The 18,911-nt window shown below is 41.8% G+C and overlaps 1 protein-coding gene across 2 annotated transcripts in view; it reads left to right on the top strand.

Moving 5' to 3' along the window:
* Nucleotides 1-11,825: 11,825 nt before the first annotated feature.
* The window catches only part of SLC2A9 (solute carrier family 2 member 9), an 84,860-nt gene continuing 77,774 nt past the window's right edge, over nt 11,826-18,911 (top strand). The window contains exons 1-2 of one of the 2 annotated variants that reach the window (XM_014883189.2): nt 11,826-11,889; nt 17,497-17,595. In XM_014883189.2, the coding sequence (XP_014738675.2) occupies nt 11,827-11,889; nt 17,497-17,595 (162 nt within the window). In that variant the 5' untranslated portion in view covers nt 11,826. Of the gene's footprint in view, nt 11,890-13,511; nt 13,856-17,496; nt 17,596-18,911 lie in introns of those variants that run through there. The other variant, XM_014883188.2, reaches the window with a different exon arrangement.

Here is an 18,911-nt window from a genome sequence, read left to right as displayed (position 1 = left end):
AGGTGATAATGTAGGAATACGCAGGTAAAAATGCACAACTTCACTTAGGAAAGGTATGGCTCAAGAATTAAGGAAATTCCAGATGAGTAATCAGAAAAGAAGTTAAAATTGACAACCTGATGTATGAACCCTGTCAAACTCTTTGCCACAGGAAGCTGGAACAAACAATATAAGTAAATTGGGCAAGAGACACAGAAGAATGGAAAGTGGATCCAAATACATAGTCTAATTTAGGAAGTTGTTAAGAAATCTATTACCAGAATCTGGACTCTTAAACTTTCTTGGTTTCTCATTGCTTGGAAAGCTAGTCCTAGCCATTATAAGATTTAAGTACAGGGCTGGTCCAAAGGCAGCACTGGCAAGTTTTATGGAAGTGAAGATTCTTTGTGTAATTGTCTATACCTTGCAGAGGTTCTGCAAGGAAAGGACAACTCGGAGAAAAGGACACATATTCCTTGTAAGTTAACATACCTAGTCCAACATCCATAATTTCTGTCCTTCTCTGCATCTGCTGTGAGAGTAAAGGCCCATTACACAATCTACTGCTGGCCACAGTCTGAAACAGTATCAAACTAAGGACTCATTTATTAAGTTTCATTTTATTGTTTTGCTTGTTTTTTCTGCTTTAGAGAACTCAACTATTAGCTTTCTAAGACTATTCACAATGGTTTCAAGATCTTTAAAAGAAAAAAACTACATGTGAGTCCATTTCTGTGTATTTATTAAGGGTTTTTCTACACTAATATGCACGTAAAACAATTCATTCTATCTGCCACTAAATTCACAAAGTGGCTTTCTACAGCTCTTTCTAATCAGTCTTAGATTTGAGTGTCCCTAGTACACTTTTATGCAAACTTTCTCTTCACATTTGCCCTCCTTTTCAAAATAACTCAATGATAGGTTGAGCAATACAATTCTCAGGTAGCCATGCTATTGTGTGTTGTTCTTTCATTTAATGGAATTAATTTGACACAGAAATCGCTCAATTCAGCAGTAAAACCAAGATCCAGTTTATCATGGTGCTTTAGCACTTGCATAACTTGTTTGTGTGCTTAGCATTTACTTGCATCTATACTGGTCTGGAACAGTGAATGACCTTTCAAGTAACAAGGCCACAGGAAGTACTAAAAACCCTGGTTTTCATTACAACCTTAAACGGGAGGTAAGGTACAGCTACCAGTAATTTCAATAATGGCTTGTGGAATAAGATGACTGCTTTGAATATTCTTCTCAATAGCTTAGTGTGCGCTACCTATAGATTTGTGTTTCTGTTCTCAGGTTAATGTTTTATTAATGGACAACATAGGTTTTAACATGATAGTAATGCCCCTTGAACCAACAGCAAAGTGGAATGTAATAGCATAGTGTTGTTACAGGACTTTTTTGCTATACATGGCATGAGTCATGTACTTGGACATAATTCAGTCACTATCACACCCTGTTCATATAATTGGCAATAAAACTAGGAACAATCTCACTGTTAGTGACTTGCCTTATGTTGGTGTTCTTGCTTTCACATTCTAGTTTACACCATGAAATTGCAGTAGCTTGTTCAATTTTCAAACCTTTAATAACAAAAGTGGGCAGAGGTCAACTCCAACTGTACTTTAAAGCCGGTACTAAGGACTGAAGAGACCAAAAGGTGCTACAACGGGAAATGCTTGAGTACAAGGGAAGCAGAAAAGCTGGAATATAGTAGCTGTCAGTAGCAACTGAAAAACAGGATATTGGACTATATAGGATGTCACATGAATTTATAACTTGGGAATTTCATGTTGCCTAAGAGGCTGTGCATACATCTGTCTGGATACTTGTGCAGTTCCAGAGTAGGCTATTACATAATCACAGAATCATTCAGTTTGGAAAAGACCTAAGAGTGATAAGGTTCCTTCTGAGCTTCCTTTTCTCCAGGCTAAACAGCCCCTCTTCCCACAGCTGCTCCCCATAAGAGGAGCTCCTGCCCCTTCATCAGCTCCTTTGCCCTTCTCTGAACTTGCTCCAGCACCTCAATGTCCTTCCTGAACTGAGGGGCCTGGAACTGAACATAGGATTCCATGTGAAGCCTCACCAGTGCTGAGTACAGGAGGATGATCCCTGCTCTAGCCCTGTTCTTTCTCTCCATAGGAAAGTCTGGAAAATAAATGATGGTTTTCTCTCAGTGTCCTTTTATTTCATAAAATGAGAAAAAGGATATCTTATTCACTCAAAATTACAGTGACAATTTAATTTCTAACATCTTCCTAGGATATGCTGTTCTGCTTACATAATTATTTCTGTGAATGATTTGGCAACCTAAATAATTAGGAGGTTAAAAAGTATTACCATCCTAAGCAAAGCTAGACAATGAATTTTACTGCAGAAAAATTGTTTTACAATTCGACAGCAACTGAAGCGAAGGTGATCTTTTTTGGAGAATTCCTTTTGCTCTCACTAGTGCTCACCAGTTGAGAGAATCCTGCTTTTGATAAATAAAGATACTGCTCTAAACTTCTGCAATATCTTCCACCTGTCTAGACATCACAGTTCAAATGACTGGCTTTTAGAGCAGAAAAACATGGAACAGAAACACCACTCAAAGCATTTTTAATTGTCAAAGAGGAAACACACCTTAGATCTATTAAGAATTTACTGTTAACTGTGAGCCTGTTTCTATAATGGAGATTTTAAGAGTCTTGCTATTAGTCCAGATCTACTTATTACAGAGAAAGAGAGAATAACAGTGCATCAGCAATGTTACCCCACACTGTTCAGATCCTGCTCCTCTCCCTTCCTTTACACTCATCCATCCTCTGCTCCTCCCAAGGATGATGGTTTCACCCTGGTGGGGGGTGGGTTATGACAACTGACCTGCACCTCCAAGTCCCCAGCTTCTGAATTTATGATATAATTGTGTCTTTTATGCAAGTTTGATACTATTTCTTTGACAATTTCTTTCTTTGACTTCCAGTCACCTGGTAGCAGTGATCAGGCTCATCCAGAAGCCCGACCCGTCCTGGTGATGAGGCAGGTCTAGGGTTCAGGTTGAACTCTAAGTCACCAAATCAGGGGCAGACACAGCCCTGTCATCAACAGGCAAGTCCACAGTGGCAAGGCAGGTGTGAGGTAGTCAGCCCATAGTCGGGGTAAAGGTCTGGAGCAGTTTTTCCTGGACTGGGAACAATGGCTGAGAACCACAGTGTGCTCTGCAGAGGGAAGTGCAGGGGAGTCCCCGCTGTGCCAGGAGGCTTTCCTCACGGCTGGCTGCCATCAGCTGCTGAAAATGGTAATAACTAACAGACTTTGATCCCAATATCTTTTGAAATGCAAAGCAGGCACTTCAGCCACCAGCCTTTCCAGTGTTTCATAAGCCTTGGCAATCTAATGGAGTTTCGTATCTTTACGTTCATGTAATTGAAACTTACTGAGGGTGACGAAGCATTTTTTGTACCATTTTTTAATCTGCAACAAAAGACATTTAAATGCCTCTGGAAATCAGAGCTAAATCTTGAGAGAGGAGGGATGACCTACCTTACTACCTTTTTCTTTTATTCCATGGTTCCTCAAAGTGGGAGAAAAACACCTATGTCCAAAACATGCAGAATTTTACCATATTTACATATCAAGATTTAATAACACGAATTAAGGTAGTGATACATTGAAGCCTGTTTTTGTATTACATTACCTACACCTACTTTTAGAGAAGAATACTTGGATAATATCTCTTAACCTTCAAGAGAATAAATGGTGAACCACAGCTTGCCAGGTTTCATGAATCTGAGAAGGGGAGAATAATTTGTTACACAAATATCTCTGATTATTTTTAGTCCCTAGATGAAGAAAAATGAAACTTCAAACCTAAAACTACAGCTAGACAAACAAAAAGGGTTTTGTAGCTTGAAGTAAAGCTGGGATTGGGGTTATTTAAAATAGCTGGACTGGTTGGATAGGGCAAAATTTGGCAAAGTTTATTTTCCTAGCTTGATTTCCAGGACTGACTTCCACAAGAAAGTAACATGAGTATATATTTCTACCCTGGGCTTGCTCTGCATCCTTTTTAGGCACATTCAGCCTTGTGAGGAATGTGTGTACTCCAGGCTCAAGCAGTGCTTGCTGCTCTCAGGGGACTGGAGCCTTGCAACTCGAGATTTGAGCGAGCTAGTGACTGGCTGAGGTTGCAGTGCATGCAAAGGCATTTTGATTCTTCCCTCTCCACAGAGATCAAGAGTGATGTGTAAGGCTAGAAGTCGCTACATTAATGAGGATGATCCTTGAATCAGAACGTAGAGCTTGGACTGTAGCAATTCAAGTGATTTTTCAAAAAGATCACCAGTTCTCTGCAGATTTCAAGAGAAGTAGTAAACAATTCCTGAGTGTAATAACGTTGTCCAAATGTATTGGCCTCAAGAATTTTGAAATATTTGTTGATGTTCAACCAAAACATAGATGCTGAGTACTCTGCCTTCAGCTTTGACTCCAAATTTCCCATCCTAGGAGGGCTTCATTTTGTGGCATCATCCTTATTTATAACACAATTATTCTAAAAATGTTTCCTTTCCCCCTGGAGTGAACCTGTACAAAGCTGCAGCTCTGGTCTTACCTCAGGACATGAACTCACAACATAAAAGCCTCCACTTGTCAATATTTAATTCAACATTTACTAAATGGTACATAGATGCTAGGCTGATTTCACTGGAAATAGCTTTGCAAAGATTTAACTAGCTTTACTTCACATGGAGAGTAATGTTGGAAATAACCCTAACATAATAAAAACATTAAACTCATGGCTCATAAGATTTTTCCTAAATGATGACATACCAGACTTGCATACATAAGAAAAAATGGTTAAGACAACACTAATGGCCAACACAGCAAAGGGTAATTATTAACCACCTTTTCTTGCAAAATAGCTGGAAAATACTCTGCTGTAGCTGATCCAATGAACTGTCATATAAAATCAGCAAAAACTATTTTAAAATATTCAGTACTCCTGTTCCCCCCAGATCTGTTTGATCTCCTTGTACAGAAGTGTAAGTACTCGGAACTTTGAGGGTTTTAAGATGAAAAGACTACTAAATAAAAATGGTCAGTGCCCTGGCTTTTCTCTTAAAACTGTGGTTTTAGCAGTGCAGGAAGCAGTGCATTTTCATCAAGGACATAGCCATAAAAAGCCACCAAATTCCAGTTTTGGTGGTTTGACTCATGTATTTATGTATATGGTTAATTTTCCTGTGGAATTAGCTTAAAACTAAACTGTAGGCTGCTCCTTTGCTAGATCAGAACGTTCTTGTAGACCTAAAATCTGAGCCTGCATTTCCAAAGAGACCTATCTGCATACAAACCAACTACACCTTTATGTGTGAATGAGCATTCACATACATAGTTACACACACTGCACACTCTCTGGTTATCACATTTTGTCTAGCATTTGTGTTTCCAACTTCCTAACAATGAAAAAAGCACTGTAAACATTAAAATTCCACAGTTTGAATAGTCACTTTGTAAGCTTTTAACATAGGCTTGCTTGTAATATTCTAATTTTTCTGTTTTGTTTATGATTTCTTGCTTGTGTGGTATCTAACAAAGAAGTTAGAAGTTCATGTTTTGGTTGTGCTATTTCTTGGTCATGTCTATGTAAGTTACCCTTGAGATGGTTTCTTTGTATTCTTGTTCAAGATGAGACAGGGCAAACATAAACCTGAATCTATAGCTTGGGATATCTTGGATCAAAGAGGTAGTTTGTTTAGTCTGAAAAGATTAGTCTTATAATAGAATGAGCTGCTCTTCAATGATCATTGAATTAATGCTCTCTGAACATGCATGTGTGTCCAAAGCATAGATAACTACATAAAACTTGTTTCATAATGTAGCAGTGCCAGCTTTACAGCCCTTCTTGCCTATTTTCCTGTCCTTACACTGATCATGGGACATGCTGATCCCTGCTGATCCTTTCCAGCAGTGACACATGCTACCAGGAAGTCGAGCATCTTGGTTTTAGTTTTCATAACCTAATCACCTTGGATTAATTTTAAAGCTGTAAAAGTTTCAGTTAAAATGTAGATTATTTGAAATTAAAACTAAACATATACAAGTATGGAAGGGTATCATCTCTCACTTGTAGCTAAGATATAAGATTTGGTTGAAATTCACCTGTCTGCTCCCTCATTCCCTCACTCTTCCCTCATTCTCACTCCAGAGAATGAATCTTCTGTTTTCTTTTAGCCACCATGTTACATAGAGCTAAAGTACAAGACTGTATTTCCTGATAATTGCAAGATATTGGATTCCAATAGACACTTTTACATAAAATATGCTAGGGGATCTTAAGGAGAACTTCTTTCCTGTTGCTCAAAAGTGATGTTTTCATTGATTAGCATTTTGTAACTGGAGAAGGATGCCTATGTTAAGCTGAAGTAAATCTGATGCTAATATCTTTTGAGAACCTCAGCAAGGTTTATGTAAGAGGGTCAGAGGTGATCCGTAGGAGCTGCCAGAACAATCACAACTTGAAATACAAACCAAGTACCACATGCTCAATAATCCCACTTTCCCCAAAAGAACAAGGTTACTTCCAATCCCAGCCAGAGATTAGTTTCAGCCAACTCACCTCTGTACAGCCTCTTCTCTACCTAACATATCTTGGATAACACCTGCAAATTTAGGAATAATCCAACTAAATTACTTATCAAGGTCCTTAGAAAAATGCTGATTAGACTGATTTAACATACCTTGAATTTTCCAAGAGTGCAATACCTGTACCAGCAGGGAAAAGCCAAAGCAGATAGCACCTTTCCCCAATGGAGTGTTCTTATCTCTCTTAGCTTTGGGATGTAAGGAATTTATAAAAAAGTCAGAACTGCTACACCCTTGCCCTGATCCATATTTTGTTCAATTTTTAAACTAACACTGATATGGAGTTCCTCTCTATGGCATAAAGCCAGAAGAGCAGAAAAGGGAAATCTTTTTGTTAACTACTGAGAGGTTAATTACTGTACAGTGTGCTCTGTACAGTACTGTCCCAGCCTTCTATAGTCTTGTAAAGGGGCAACTCCTCCACCATTCACATGCTCAGGTACTGGGCACTGTTAAAAGCTATGAGTATTGGCCCAAAGTCAAAGACACCAATGTTAAAGGCTGTTATAGCACATGGAATGCTGTGGGTGTCCCTCAGTATAGTCACTTGTAATCAGGTAAAATTACAAGAATGCAAGTCCTAGCCTTAGGCACTTGCATTTCAAATGTCTAAAGGTTCAAATTCAGGATGCAAAGCTTTCTCATGGTTTGTGATATCTGAAACAAAGACCTCTTGTAGGGTATCACAGCCATACAAGGCAGTTTGTTTTCTATTGGGCAGAAAAGAGACATTGCATGAATTCCAGATGCAACGTCATACTATTCTTTGTTTTTACTGTTAATTATTGATTACTTCTGAAATGGTATAAAAGAGTTCAATCTGGCTTTACATTTAATTCAATGGCTTAGTTGTCCCTATTTTAGAGAAGAAGGCAACAGCAGCAATTCTGAAGAGGGCTTCTGAACTGTACTGAACTTCACTGGAGGTGAAGAATACTTCAGACAAGTGGTGAGTAGCATCTAGAAGTTGGACTTGACACTTTGCAGCAAATTTGACAATATTCTCAAGGGGCTGACTTGGGGAGGGAAGAATAGATTTATCTTGGTATAAACCAATGTTTTGAACTTTATAAACAAATAATTTCCTGTGCTAGCCAAGTACTCAGCTTCTGTGTAACTAGTCATTAACTCTGAAATCTGTCTTCCTCTCCTATGAAATCCCTTTCCTTCCTTTCTATAGAATTAAAGCTATGGAAAATAGCTTTAATTTTCGCCAGAATTTTTTAGACGAAAATCCACCAAAATCCAGCAACAACCCACAGCAGAACACTTCACCTTGAGATAAAAATTCAATCTTTCCACTTCTCAGTATAAGAGATCAGACTCTGACTTGTATGAAATATTGAAATACAGATATAATAATTCATCACTTTGCAAAGGCACTTTAGGATGGATACCACAGGTACAGGAAAAAAAGACGTGTTTTTTACCACTATGTTAACTAATTACTTATGAGACAGGTATCTCTGGGAGCTGGGATGTCTACAGTATTTGAGAATAACTTTTTCTAAATAGTTCAGTACCATAGGAATGCTCTGTATCCAATTAAAGTCATATCCCATCTGATTCCATCAATGGTATTTTAATATTGGGACTGCTACACATTTTTAATAAACAGTATAGGAAACATTGAATTGCACATTCTCACTAGAATCAGAATAGATCGAGATTAACAAAACTGCTTGAGAAAAAGTAATCCCTTCAGTTATTAATGGAGTTCCATTGTACCTATTTTAACCAGATAGTTATGTCACCTACTGGGATCTAATACATAAAGCAGTAACATGCTTTGACACAGAAGCTCAAAATGTGTTCTTCACACTGGATGCTTTAATTAATCAATTTTTTAATTAATCAATGTTGGATTTCTTTTATGTGAGTGTGTATGTGCGCCGTATAGTACTAGGGATAGGAGCACATTTATTGTAGTACACACCATAAACTAGGGGCAGAGGCATCTGTCTTGAAGCAAGTCCTCAGCTTACATCTCATACTGCAAGAACAGCAAGAACAGCTCCATTTTTGAAAGGCACAAGCACTCAGCCATAGAAAACTTCTGCCATAGCTGAGTAGAAAAAGGATAGCAGCACACAAGCTATGGAATAAAACTGAAAGGCAAAACTTTTCCTCTCCCTGCTCTTTTGCCAGAGTTTTACTGGGCAATTTTGCCTCCCAAAGATAAAAATTATTAGATGTCAGTCTATCACAGAAAATAAGACTTACTGAGTCTCTTTGGGTTATTTTTACACCAGTGTGTTTTCCAAACTTTGCCATTCACACCTTATTGTGGTGTTGTCTCTTCTGGTGCTTCTTTTTCCTGCTTTTAAAAGAAAGCAAACTACTCTGTGCTACAGTTGAGAGAGGTGTGTCTGAGGGGTAAAAAGCCCTTTTCAACCCTGAGAGGTCATACTAGTTTATAACTATAAGTGAATTTTGTCAGCTGGAGGCTGCTCTTCCACATTTCTCCCATCCATAGTAGTGCAATGTTGACATAAACATTATTTTTCTATGAAGATTGTATAATTTGTACTTGGGAAACAGATAGGGAAGTTGTGCATGCCCATCATGAGGAACTTATGACAAGAGAATCTTTTATATCACAGATAAACTGCCTGAAGCTTGTTTGTGTTTTGCTTTGGGTGGAGTGACTGGGGCTTTAGTGTTAGTCCATGCTCATCTGATGAAGATGGCAAATGGGCCTCACTGGCCACTGAGCCTTATGCTCAGACTGGACAGTAATTGATGTAGTCCAGGTTTTATACACTTCTTAGTCTGGCCTGGTTTTGTTAGTTTTTTTTAACATATGTGTTCTTTAACTCAGCTTCTCTGAGGTGGTTGTCTCCCTGGTGATTTCATCATCTGACTTAGCAAATATGGCTGTTTAGAATCTTAGTTCACCTGAACTACTCCCTTTGCATATTTGCTTTTTCTGAACATGACAGCTTTCCAGCAGCTTTTCTTTTTCCTGCCTTGCAGTCAGTAAATGAGTTGAATGTTCAATAGAAGTTCAAAATTAAACCTGGATTACAGGAGGTTTATTCATACCTCTCCCAAGTCAGTTTGCTGTGCCAGTCATAATGTTCCTTTTTGGTGAACTGCTGTTAGCCTTCCTTGCCAAGGCTAACAATTCATAGGACTCAGCTGGATTCCATGTGAACCAGTGAACTCAACCCATACATTGCTAGGCAAACTGCAGCTGAAATGGACAATGCTCCCTGGCCTGACATAAATGAGCCCTTCCTCATCTGTAATTTGCCTCCTAACTGTACAAGCTATGGAGCAGAAAAATCTAATCTGCTGTGACAAAGAAAAAGTAAGGAATTAATATCTTTGGATTGACAACTTTAGAAACTTTACCTGGTACTAGCAATATGAACTTCAGAGGGAAGGAATACTTTTCCACACTATCTATTAAATGTTTTCAGTGAGTTGTAAACAACAGCATCAGAGCAAATATGGGCTTTTCATTCCCCTAAGTGGATCATCCCTTCCTTAGATTTTGTCAAACTGCAATCTAAAGATCAGGTTTCTGCTTGCTGAAATCATGTCTCTCCTCCTTGCATATGAGTCAATAAGATGCAAAAATAACATTTACAAATCCATGCAGGATTTCAGTGACTTCTACTCCATCCCCAGTCCAGATTTCTTATTTTTTTTCATCAGCTAGAATGTCTGTTCTGGATATGGTGACATTCCTTTTGCTACAGTCAAGTTGATAACCTAAAAAAAGTAAAAGAAGGTTACCTGAAATATAAGAAGGATAGCTCAATCTTAACATTCATACTGATGGTGCATTGCTAGCAATTAAACTTTCCAGACACAACAGAAATATCTTTAAATGTTTTAAAGATGTTTTGAAGTAAATTCAGCCACATAAAAATTAGTTCAATGAGGGAAGGCAGACACAAGTTATCCCTGCTAGTGGCTTGGCTATGTGGTTATGTCTCCTTAAATGCTTAGCAGATATTGTTTCTGACTTTGTTGTTTCTGTTTCAGTGCTATGACCCATATACTCTTTATCTGGTCAGCTCTTAAATTCCAGATTGATGATGCTTTGTTTGTGCTCTGTCAGAACCTTCATTAATTTAATTATCTGCATTATCCATATATGAAATCTGTATGGGATGTGGGAACTTCAGTGAACAGTTCATGACATTATTTTTCGTATACTTTTTAAATGTGGCATGGGACAGGAGAACTGTTTGATTAGACTAAGCCTCTCTCCTACAAAGTGAAATACATTTCCATGAAAGCTCTTTTTGAAGAACAATTTAGCAGGAATTGACTAAGGGCCCTTGAAGCAGAGTAAAAGGAGGTTGTTTGCAGGTTGTTAATATTGATTGCACTGGTAAGTAGAGAGGGAAGAAGATAACTTTTCTGGCTTTAGTGCTTCTAGGATGTGTTGTTATATCTCTGGTTTCTCTTACTTAAAAGCTCAGACTGATTGCTTGGAACCATCTGATATAATGGCCCCAGTACTGCCAATGTCTCCTAGAAGTGATTTCATCCTAAAAACCTCTTGTGAGTGTGATGGCTTCAACAATCCAGTGTGCTGCTTCACCAAACTGCCTGTTACTCCCCACGTCTCATAGTTCACTATCTTGTAGACTCCTGTCTGGATGACAGCTTGTATTCAGAACTGGATCTATCACTGCCATAATGGCCACATAGGCAAAAATCTTGAAATGTGCTGTCATCTCAAGATGTTAAAGCAGAATAACACAGTGATCCATGTTCCAAATTAACTGAACAAACTGGCAGACTGCCCAAGATCATACAATGAAGCACCATGTAAACAACAGCATCAGATCCTCTCTGAAACACCAAAAACAAGTTTAGTTTCTTAATACATTAAGATTAAAATGCCCTTTAACGTTATTTAAGTACATATGGTGATGTACAGCCAAGAATTTGCTTGACAGAACAGCAAATAAATGGACTCCTCCTTTGCAAATGCACAGTCACCTAGCTAGTATAAGGTCTAATAATCATTAGAATCACACTAACAGTTAATCCAAATACCCTGGCTGGAACCCAGCCATAGTAATGTAGTTCCACCTGACTGACTAAACTTCTTTTGTAGTTGCTGTGGGTCTGATGTTCTTCCTCTAATAGTGACAGCATGCCTACTAAAGAGCCTGTATCTTTTTTCCCTCCTGAAAAGTAGCACAATTTTTCCTCTTTTCTTCCTCAGCTATTATTTTACAAGGTAACAGAATGGAGAACAAACAGCAAAGCAACGGCATGACAAAAGAAAATAATGCAGTAAAGAAGAAAGTGGTGAGTGAATTCATCTAATCTTCTGTCAAGGCATTTGTTTGCTATTTGGAGACTGGAGGCAGAAAATAATTATGAAATAATTATTTGGAACCTATATGAATAGTTACCTTTCTTTTTTTTGAGTAGCATATGTTTCATTTCTGTAAGTAACCAACAGTGAGTGGAAAGGGTCCAAAATTGTGTGTTAAGGTGAGAAATTATGTATATGTTAATCACATGTAGCCATGGAATTTGTATTTGAGTATGAACTGAACAACTTGCACTGCTATTGAACATGAAACAAAACAAAACACAGGTGTCTGATTCATCTCAAATACATCCTATATATTCCAGGGGCTTGATTCTCCTAACTTGACTCTTTCACTGCTCACAACAATTCAGAGATTATAAATGTTGTCATGATCTTCTATCTACATGTACAATAATTGTGCACATTAATGAGTAGCATCTGCCTTCCTATTCAAACACTGGTCGTCTTGGTCTGAACCAATAACACTCCAAAGCTGCTGCATGATAAGCTGCTTTCCACCCTGCATTGCTCAATGGCATTACTTACTGTCTAAGCTAGTTCTGGGGTATGTAACATATCAGAAGTGAAAACAACTCAGATTTACACCAATATCAGATACAGTCACTTGGATGAATTGAATTCCCAGATGCACTTAATACTCATCATTGCCAAATAGAAGGTGTCATTTAACTCTTAGCAGTTCAAAATTCCATGATTGCAAGTATGTACCTTCAAATATAATAGCTGAAAGCTTTTATCTTCCCCAGGTGGCATGTCTAATCCCCATCCTTAACACAGCAGTAGTGTGGCATGTCAGATCTAAACCTCCTAAGGCTGTGAAACATCCTTAACATCTTGATTGGCTACAAGTCTTGTGGTACCTTCGCTTCCCAGCCTCAGTCTAGCGTCTTGCTCCCAGAAAGGCTGCCCAGGTGTCCAGCCGGGACCGCGGCAGGGCCCCTGCAAGCCGCGGTGCCCCAGCCCCAGTCGGGGCCGGGATGGACACCGAGCCGTGGCATTGCCCTGCCCTACCTGCGCTGCTCGGTAAATCCCCGCTCAGGGCAGCCCCAGCACGGCGGCGGGCGGGCACGCTCTCCTAAGTTATGTGCGAGCACGCACAGACTGAGCTAGTGTTCCCATCGCCCGAGTCCTGCCCGCAGCCCCGGGCACCGGCTCTGTGCCCTCCCGGGAGACAGGGGCAGGGACAGGGGCAGTGATGGGGCAGTGACAGGGGCAGGGGCAGGGGGGGCAGGCACAGGGACAGGGGCAGGGATAGGGGCAGGGGCAGTGACACGGGCAGGGCCAGGGCTAGGGCCGGGGCAGGGACAAGGACAGGGGCAGTGAGAGGGGCAGTGACACAGGCAAGGATGGGGCAGTGACAGGGCCAGGGACAGGGGCAGTGACAGGATCAGGGGCAGGAGCAGTGACAGGGGCAGTGGCAGTGACAGGGGCAGTGACAGGGGCAGGGCCAGTGACAAGGGGCAGAGCCAGGGCCAGTGACAGGGTCAGGGGCAGTGACGGGGGCAGTGACAGGGGCAGGGACAGTGACAAGGGGCAGAGCCAGGGCCAGTGACAGGGTCAGGGGCAGTGACGGGGGCAGTGACAGGGGCAGGGACAGTGACATAGTCAGGGATAGTGACAAAGGGCAGGGACAGTGACAAGGGGCAGAGCCAGGGCAGTGACAGGAGCAGTGACGGGGGCAGTGACAGGGGCAGGGATAGTGACAAAGGGCAGGGACAGTGACAAGGGGCAGGGACAGTGACAAGGTGCAGTGGCAGGGGCAGAGCCAGGGCCAGTGACAGGGCCGCCGCCCCCGCCCGCCCCCGCGGCGCCCCGCGCTGCCCCGGGGATGCGCGGCCGTTGCGCTCGTGCGGCGGCATGGCCGGAGCGGCGGAGCCCGAGGCGCACACGCTGGTGCAGCGGGGAGCGGGCGGCGGCGGCCGCGCCCGCCGGGGCGTAAGTAGCGCGGGACAGCTTTCCTTGCTGCGGGAATGCCGCAGCCCTTACCGCGGAGACGGAGCGAGCCCGGCGGGGCGGGCGGGGAGGCTCGGCCTGCGCTGCCCACGCCTCGGGGAGGATTAACGGGAGAGGGGGCGATTCCGATCCTCTCTGCCGTGCTGGGGAGGGTGGTGCGCGGAGGCTGCGGGAGCCGGGGTAAGAGCCCGAGGGTTCCCCTAAAGCCGGGGGGAGCTCAGGTAGCACAGCCCTTCCCCGCTCTAAACTTGTTGGTACCCGTGCAGGGTAGGCCGTTGGTGGGCAGAGCTGAAAACACCGCACGGCCGAGCCGGGACCCGGAGGATGGGCGGGGGTCAGCGCGGGGCCGGTGCGTGCCCGGCCGGGAGCGCCGCCGCCGCCGCGGGGCAAGCGCTGGCCGGCCAGAGTGGAGCAAGGCGAGGGAGCTGCTGCTGCTTCCTCGCTGCTCCCCAGGACCACCCTATTGGCAAGCTCTCAGGGCAAGGGCAGAGGCAGGGAGAGAGGGACGGAGGTTTCCATTCATCGCCCGCAGCCCCGAGGGCAGAGCTGCCGAAGGGCGCCGGCTCCGCGTGCACCTGCCCGGAGCGCCTGGCCCTGGGGACCTTGGTCTCAGTAAGGTATCCCCAGTATGGTGCTCCAGAGTCCAGCTTTCCTGTGCCGATTAGCAATATCTATTAAAAAAGATTAAACTTCCTTGTGCCTGCATGCAATGTTTACCACTATCAATTGTGTTTAATTTTAGTCTGAGGAGGGGGCTATAACTAACCAATTTATAGGGGGCTTTAACTAACCAAAGTACAATACGCTAAACTGTGTTTTGAAAACTGAAATGCAAGCTGAAATGCAAACAGGCATGCAGTAAATTAAAAAAAAAAAAAAAAAAAAAGACGGACTCATGGTAGCCAGCACAAATATTTCACTGAATACCAAGAACTGGAGTTGAGGAAAGCATCTGCAGACCACAGTGCCCTGAGATCTGTGATTAGATCAAAAATGTGGGCTTTCACTATTAAGCAGCCCTCGAGTGTCTGCAGGTCTTTCTGTGAACTGACATGCAGCTTTCCTGACTGAGCACTTATTGCTGTGGTGACGGTCACACGCTCCTGCCCCCGGGCTGACAGCAGCGACGCATGGGCACACGCATGGCCATGAAACCAAGGGACACCTATGAAGGAGGCGTGGTTACCTTCTTGTTTCCTGGCCATTTTACAGCACACTATGGGTTGTGTTTATGTTTCCTTTCCTTTTACTAAAGTTGCCACAGGGTGAATTTTTTTTGAGCAACAGTTTGATTTTTTTGTTGTTGTTGCATTCTTGCTTCATTTTGCTTTTGTCTTTATCTGGTATTGCTGAAACCTGAGCAAATATTTAAAATACTGAGGGAGGAGACAGGTCATGGAGAAGTTGAAGTTCATTTTCCAAGTTCCAAAACCTCCAAATTGAGTGAGCCTGGGGTTTGCTGCAGCAGCCTGTATACTTATAAATTTCATGGTATTGAATAAGTTTCTAAATCCATATTACAGTATGAGGTTTTCTAAGCACTTCTGTGATTTGCCCTGCATTGTCTTCCACTTAGCCTCACATGCATATAATTTGCCTGTACTGAAAGTTTTATGCATTCATTGATGTTTTTCATGACCATGAGGCTATATGTTCCAAATAATTTTGCTTGCAGGATTTTTCTGATGTGCCTAATATTGTTGCAGCAGAGCCCTTTAGAAATATTGCATCAAGATTACTGCATAATACTTGGGAACTCACACTTATTGTTTGTGAACCCTTTGGGAGCAGCCTGGTAGACCACCAGAAATATTTTCCCCACCATCATTCATTCAGAGTAGTAGCAATTTCTTCTAAGTGCACGAATGCTTGTGCATAGCAGAGAAATAATAAGCACCTAATATGAGGTGTTATCATCAGAAGTTAAATAAATCCTTATGTCAAATTTCTACATTTTGTTAACAAAGTAATGGTGCAAAGTCTCTGTGTGTGTGGCAGGCTCATTTTAAGAAGCTGGCTAATAATAATAAATCGTGTTTGGCTTATGTAATGATCTCAACAGGATATATTTCTTACACAAGGCTTTTCACCCCCTGCACACTTGCTCCTGACTGACCAAAACCAGGCTGGTTAATGAACTGTATAATCTCTTAAAAGGTTCCCACATCATGTGGAAGAAGTTAAAAACACTCAGTCGTCCTACAGGGTGCATTTTGAACACTCAGAGTTGGCAGCTACGAGCGTGGCAGACCCCACATGTGCTGGGTTGTACACGGCTCCCCAGCCTGGCACCTGAGTATCTCATCCCTTCTCCACAGTCACAGAGTCCATGCCAATGTGCCATGTGTCCTGTGGCACAGGAGCTCTGGCACATGCCAACAGCCCCGGTGTGTTCACCTGCCCTGCTGTGCCCACAAGGCTGGTGGGGCTCATTCCAATCCACTGTCACTGCAGCTGTGCCATGAGCCAGCTACACAAACCTCCTTCAGGCTCTTTGCATTTTCCAAGGCCAGCACACAGCTTTGTGCAGTTGACAGATTGCATTCACTCATTAACCTGTTGTGGTGTGGTGAGTGATATAACTGCAGCTGAGTTTCTTAGGCCTGCTCAAGCAGATCTATCTCCTTCTGAAAGGACTGAGGCTTCAGTGAGTGAGCAGGCTGGGCATAAATAGCAGTGAACTGTGCCCAAAATTCTATATTCTTATCATAGCTGTTTTTAAAATTGAAAACACATTAAAAATACATCCATTTTAACACATTCAGAGTTGTCCTTCATTATCTACATAATAGCATTTGCAATTGACCAGCCACCAAAACACCAACTTCAATGTCTCTTGGGAATGGCTGGGAATGGTTTGTTCTGCAGCATTCTGTAATCCTGCAGAAGTGGCAGAAAGTAATACTGGGGAAGTTGGAAAGGAATGCAAATGCAAAATCTCTCAAATCAAAGCAGTTCTACCTTCGAATCAACAGCTGACGTGGAAGCAGAAATTGCAGAGCTGGGCTAAAAAGAATATGAGGAGGATGAGGGGAGGACACCTGAGGAGGGAGAAGTACAGGTGCCCCACTGGAAAAAGGGCACTGGAGTGCATGGCAACAAGTTACTGTTGGAAACTTGAATTTGGATTACAAAACCTAGTTTGTAGGCATAATTTTAATTCTTTTGGTCACAATTTCATTAATCCTTATGGGGGGGGGTCACATTATCTTGTGAATTTTCATGCAAGTCAGACCTACCCACAGACCTGTTGTATCACATATATGCTATACCTTACTTCACTGTGTTACTGCTATACTGTCAACAATTTCCTTTGTTGACATTATGAATCCTCAACATTTTACTTTTTGGTGTGGGAGCTGGTAGAATGCTTGCAGCAGAGCTCTGTGAGGTTGAAAGAAGTTCAAATGTTCACTTATGCCTCCATAGATGTTAAGCGACATGCTGTCACTTCAAATGTAATGTTTCTCAGATTGAGCAAGGGAAAGTGTTTCAGGCTATTATTCTGCAGCAAGGACATCTGCTTGCAGGAGCTATGCAAGATAGCTAAGGAGAGTTTAAAACCTGAGGTACATTAATTTTGAGTGTATTAACAATGGCTGCATATTTTCTTTGTTTTTCAGAATTGGTCTGGAAGTCTTATTGTAGCTTCCCTAACTGGTGCTTTTGGGTCGTCTTTTCTTTATGGTTACAATTTGTCGGTGGTGAACGCTCCCGCAGTGGTAAGAGACTGACTAAAGTGGAATTTAACATCAGCAGAGGGCAGCCTTGTCCAACTATTGTGCTCCTCAGCATCCTGCCTTTACAGTCCTGATTACATAGTAGAAGGGGATTAAATCTTGCATAGTAACGTTCCTTTGCCCAAAACTTTCTTTCTGCTTTCCATGAGGTTTCCACATGAATTCAGTAACTGTCAGAGAGCTAAATGCTGCTGTGGAGGTGAATGGGTGCACACGGTTTGTTTCTCATTCTCCCAGGTCCAGGCTAATCCTGAATCTTCTTGCACACTTTTGTGTGATAAAGTATTTTTAATATCTGACTGGTGAGTATTCAGTAGCAGCATGCACATGTTCAGCAACTTCTGTTCACATCATTCAATTCTAGAGGGTTGCACAACATTTCATTCCCACAGTACTGATATTATAAATAAGGCTTCTGGTTTCCTCTCAAATAATGGGCCTCCTCTTCTGTGCTTTGTTGTGACGCCATGTTTGGTTCTGAATTTTAAACTTCTGGGTTGACCATCTATTGGCTGCAACATGTGGGATAGATTTGATGAATACAGCACTGTGAAATCAGTATAAAAAATGTGTGGGGATTTCATTAAAGTATCAGTTATTACAAATGGAAATCTGAACATTTTGTTTTTACACTGGTTGTCTGGAGACCCTCAATTCAGCCGAGCACAGCAGGAAGCAATTCAGTGGAGTTGCAAGCAACACCAACACTATGTTGAAAAGTAGCTGGTAAATATTGGGAATTAACTGTGGAAATTCCATCTAAAAATAATTCCTTTCCAAAGCTAAGCTCCCTCTCTTATGAAAATCTCCTATTAAAATATGTAACTAGATTTCCATCTACAGTTCTTTTCATGTTAAAGCTGGATGCAATATTTATGCAAATAACAAAATAAGCATTTTTTAAAAATTATGTTTTATATGTGGATTTTATTTGGTAAACTGCTGACTCAAAGGAGTAGAAAGATACTCAGCCTATAGAAATTTTTATTGCTCGCTTCATAAGTTCTGGGAGTTTTCTTCGAGTTCCTGGTGTTTTATATACTGCTAACTCAAGGTCGGATAAACTGGATGTTAGCATGATATATCCAAGCATCATTTCACCTTGCAGCCATCAGAGGATAAACACAGTAATTGTAATTCTGTGAGCAATAGTATTGATGATTGTCCTGATGGAAGAACCCTTCCTGCACTGCCTTGGGACTGTCAACAGAGTAGTGAGAATGAGCCAATTTCTAAACTTTCAAGTACCGTTTTAAAAATGGACTGTCCCGGTAGTCAGAGCTTTCCTGTCACTTTCT

The sequence above is a fragment of the Sturnus vulgaris genome, chromosome 4 (genome assembly GCF_052056855.1).
Source record: "Sturnus vulgaris isolate bStuVul1 chromosome 4, bStuVul1.hap1, whole genome shotgun sequence".
Taxonomy (NCBI): domain Eukaryota; kingdom Metazoa; phylum Chordata; class Aves; order Passeriformes; family Sturnidae; genus Sturnus; species Sturnus vulgaris.
The sequence above is the reverse complement of the archived record's forward strand: the minus strand, read 5'-3'. Positions and strand labels throughout refer to the sequence as shown.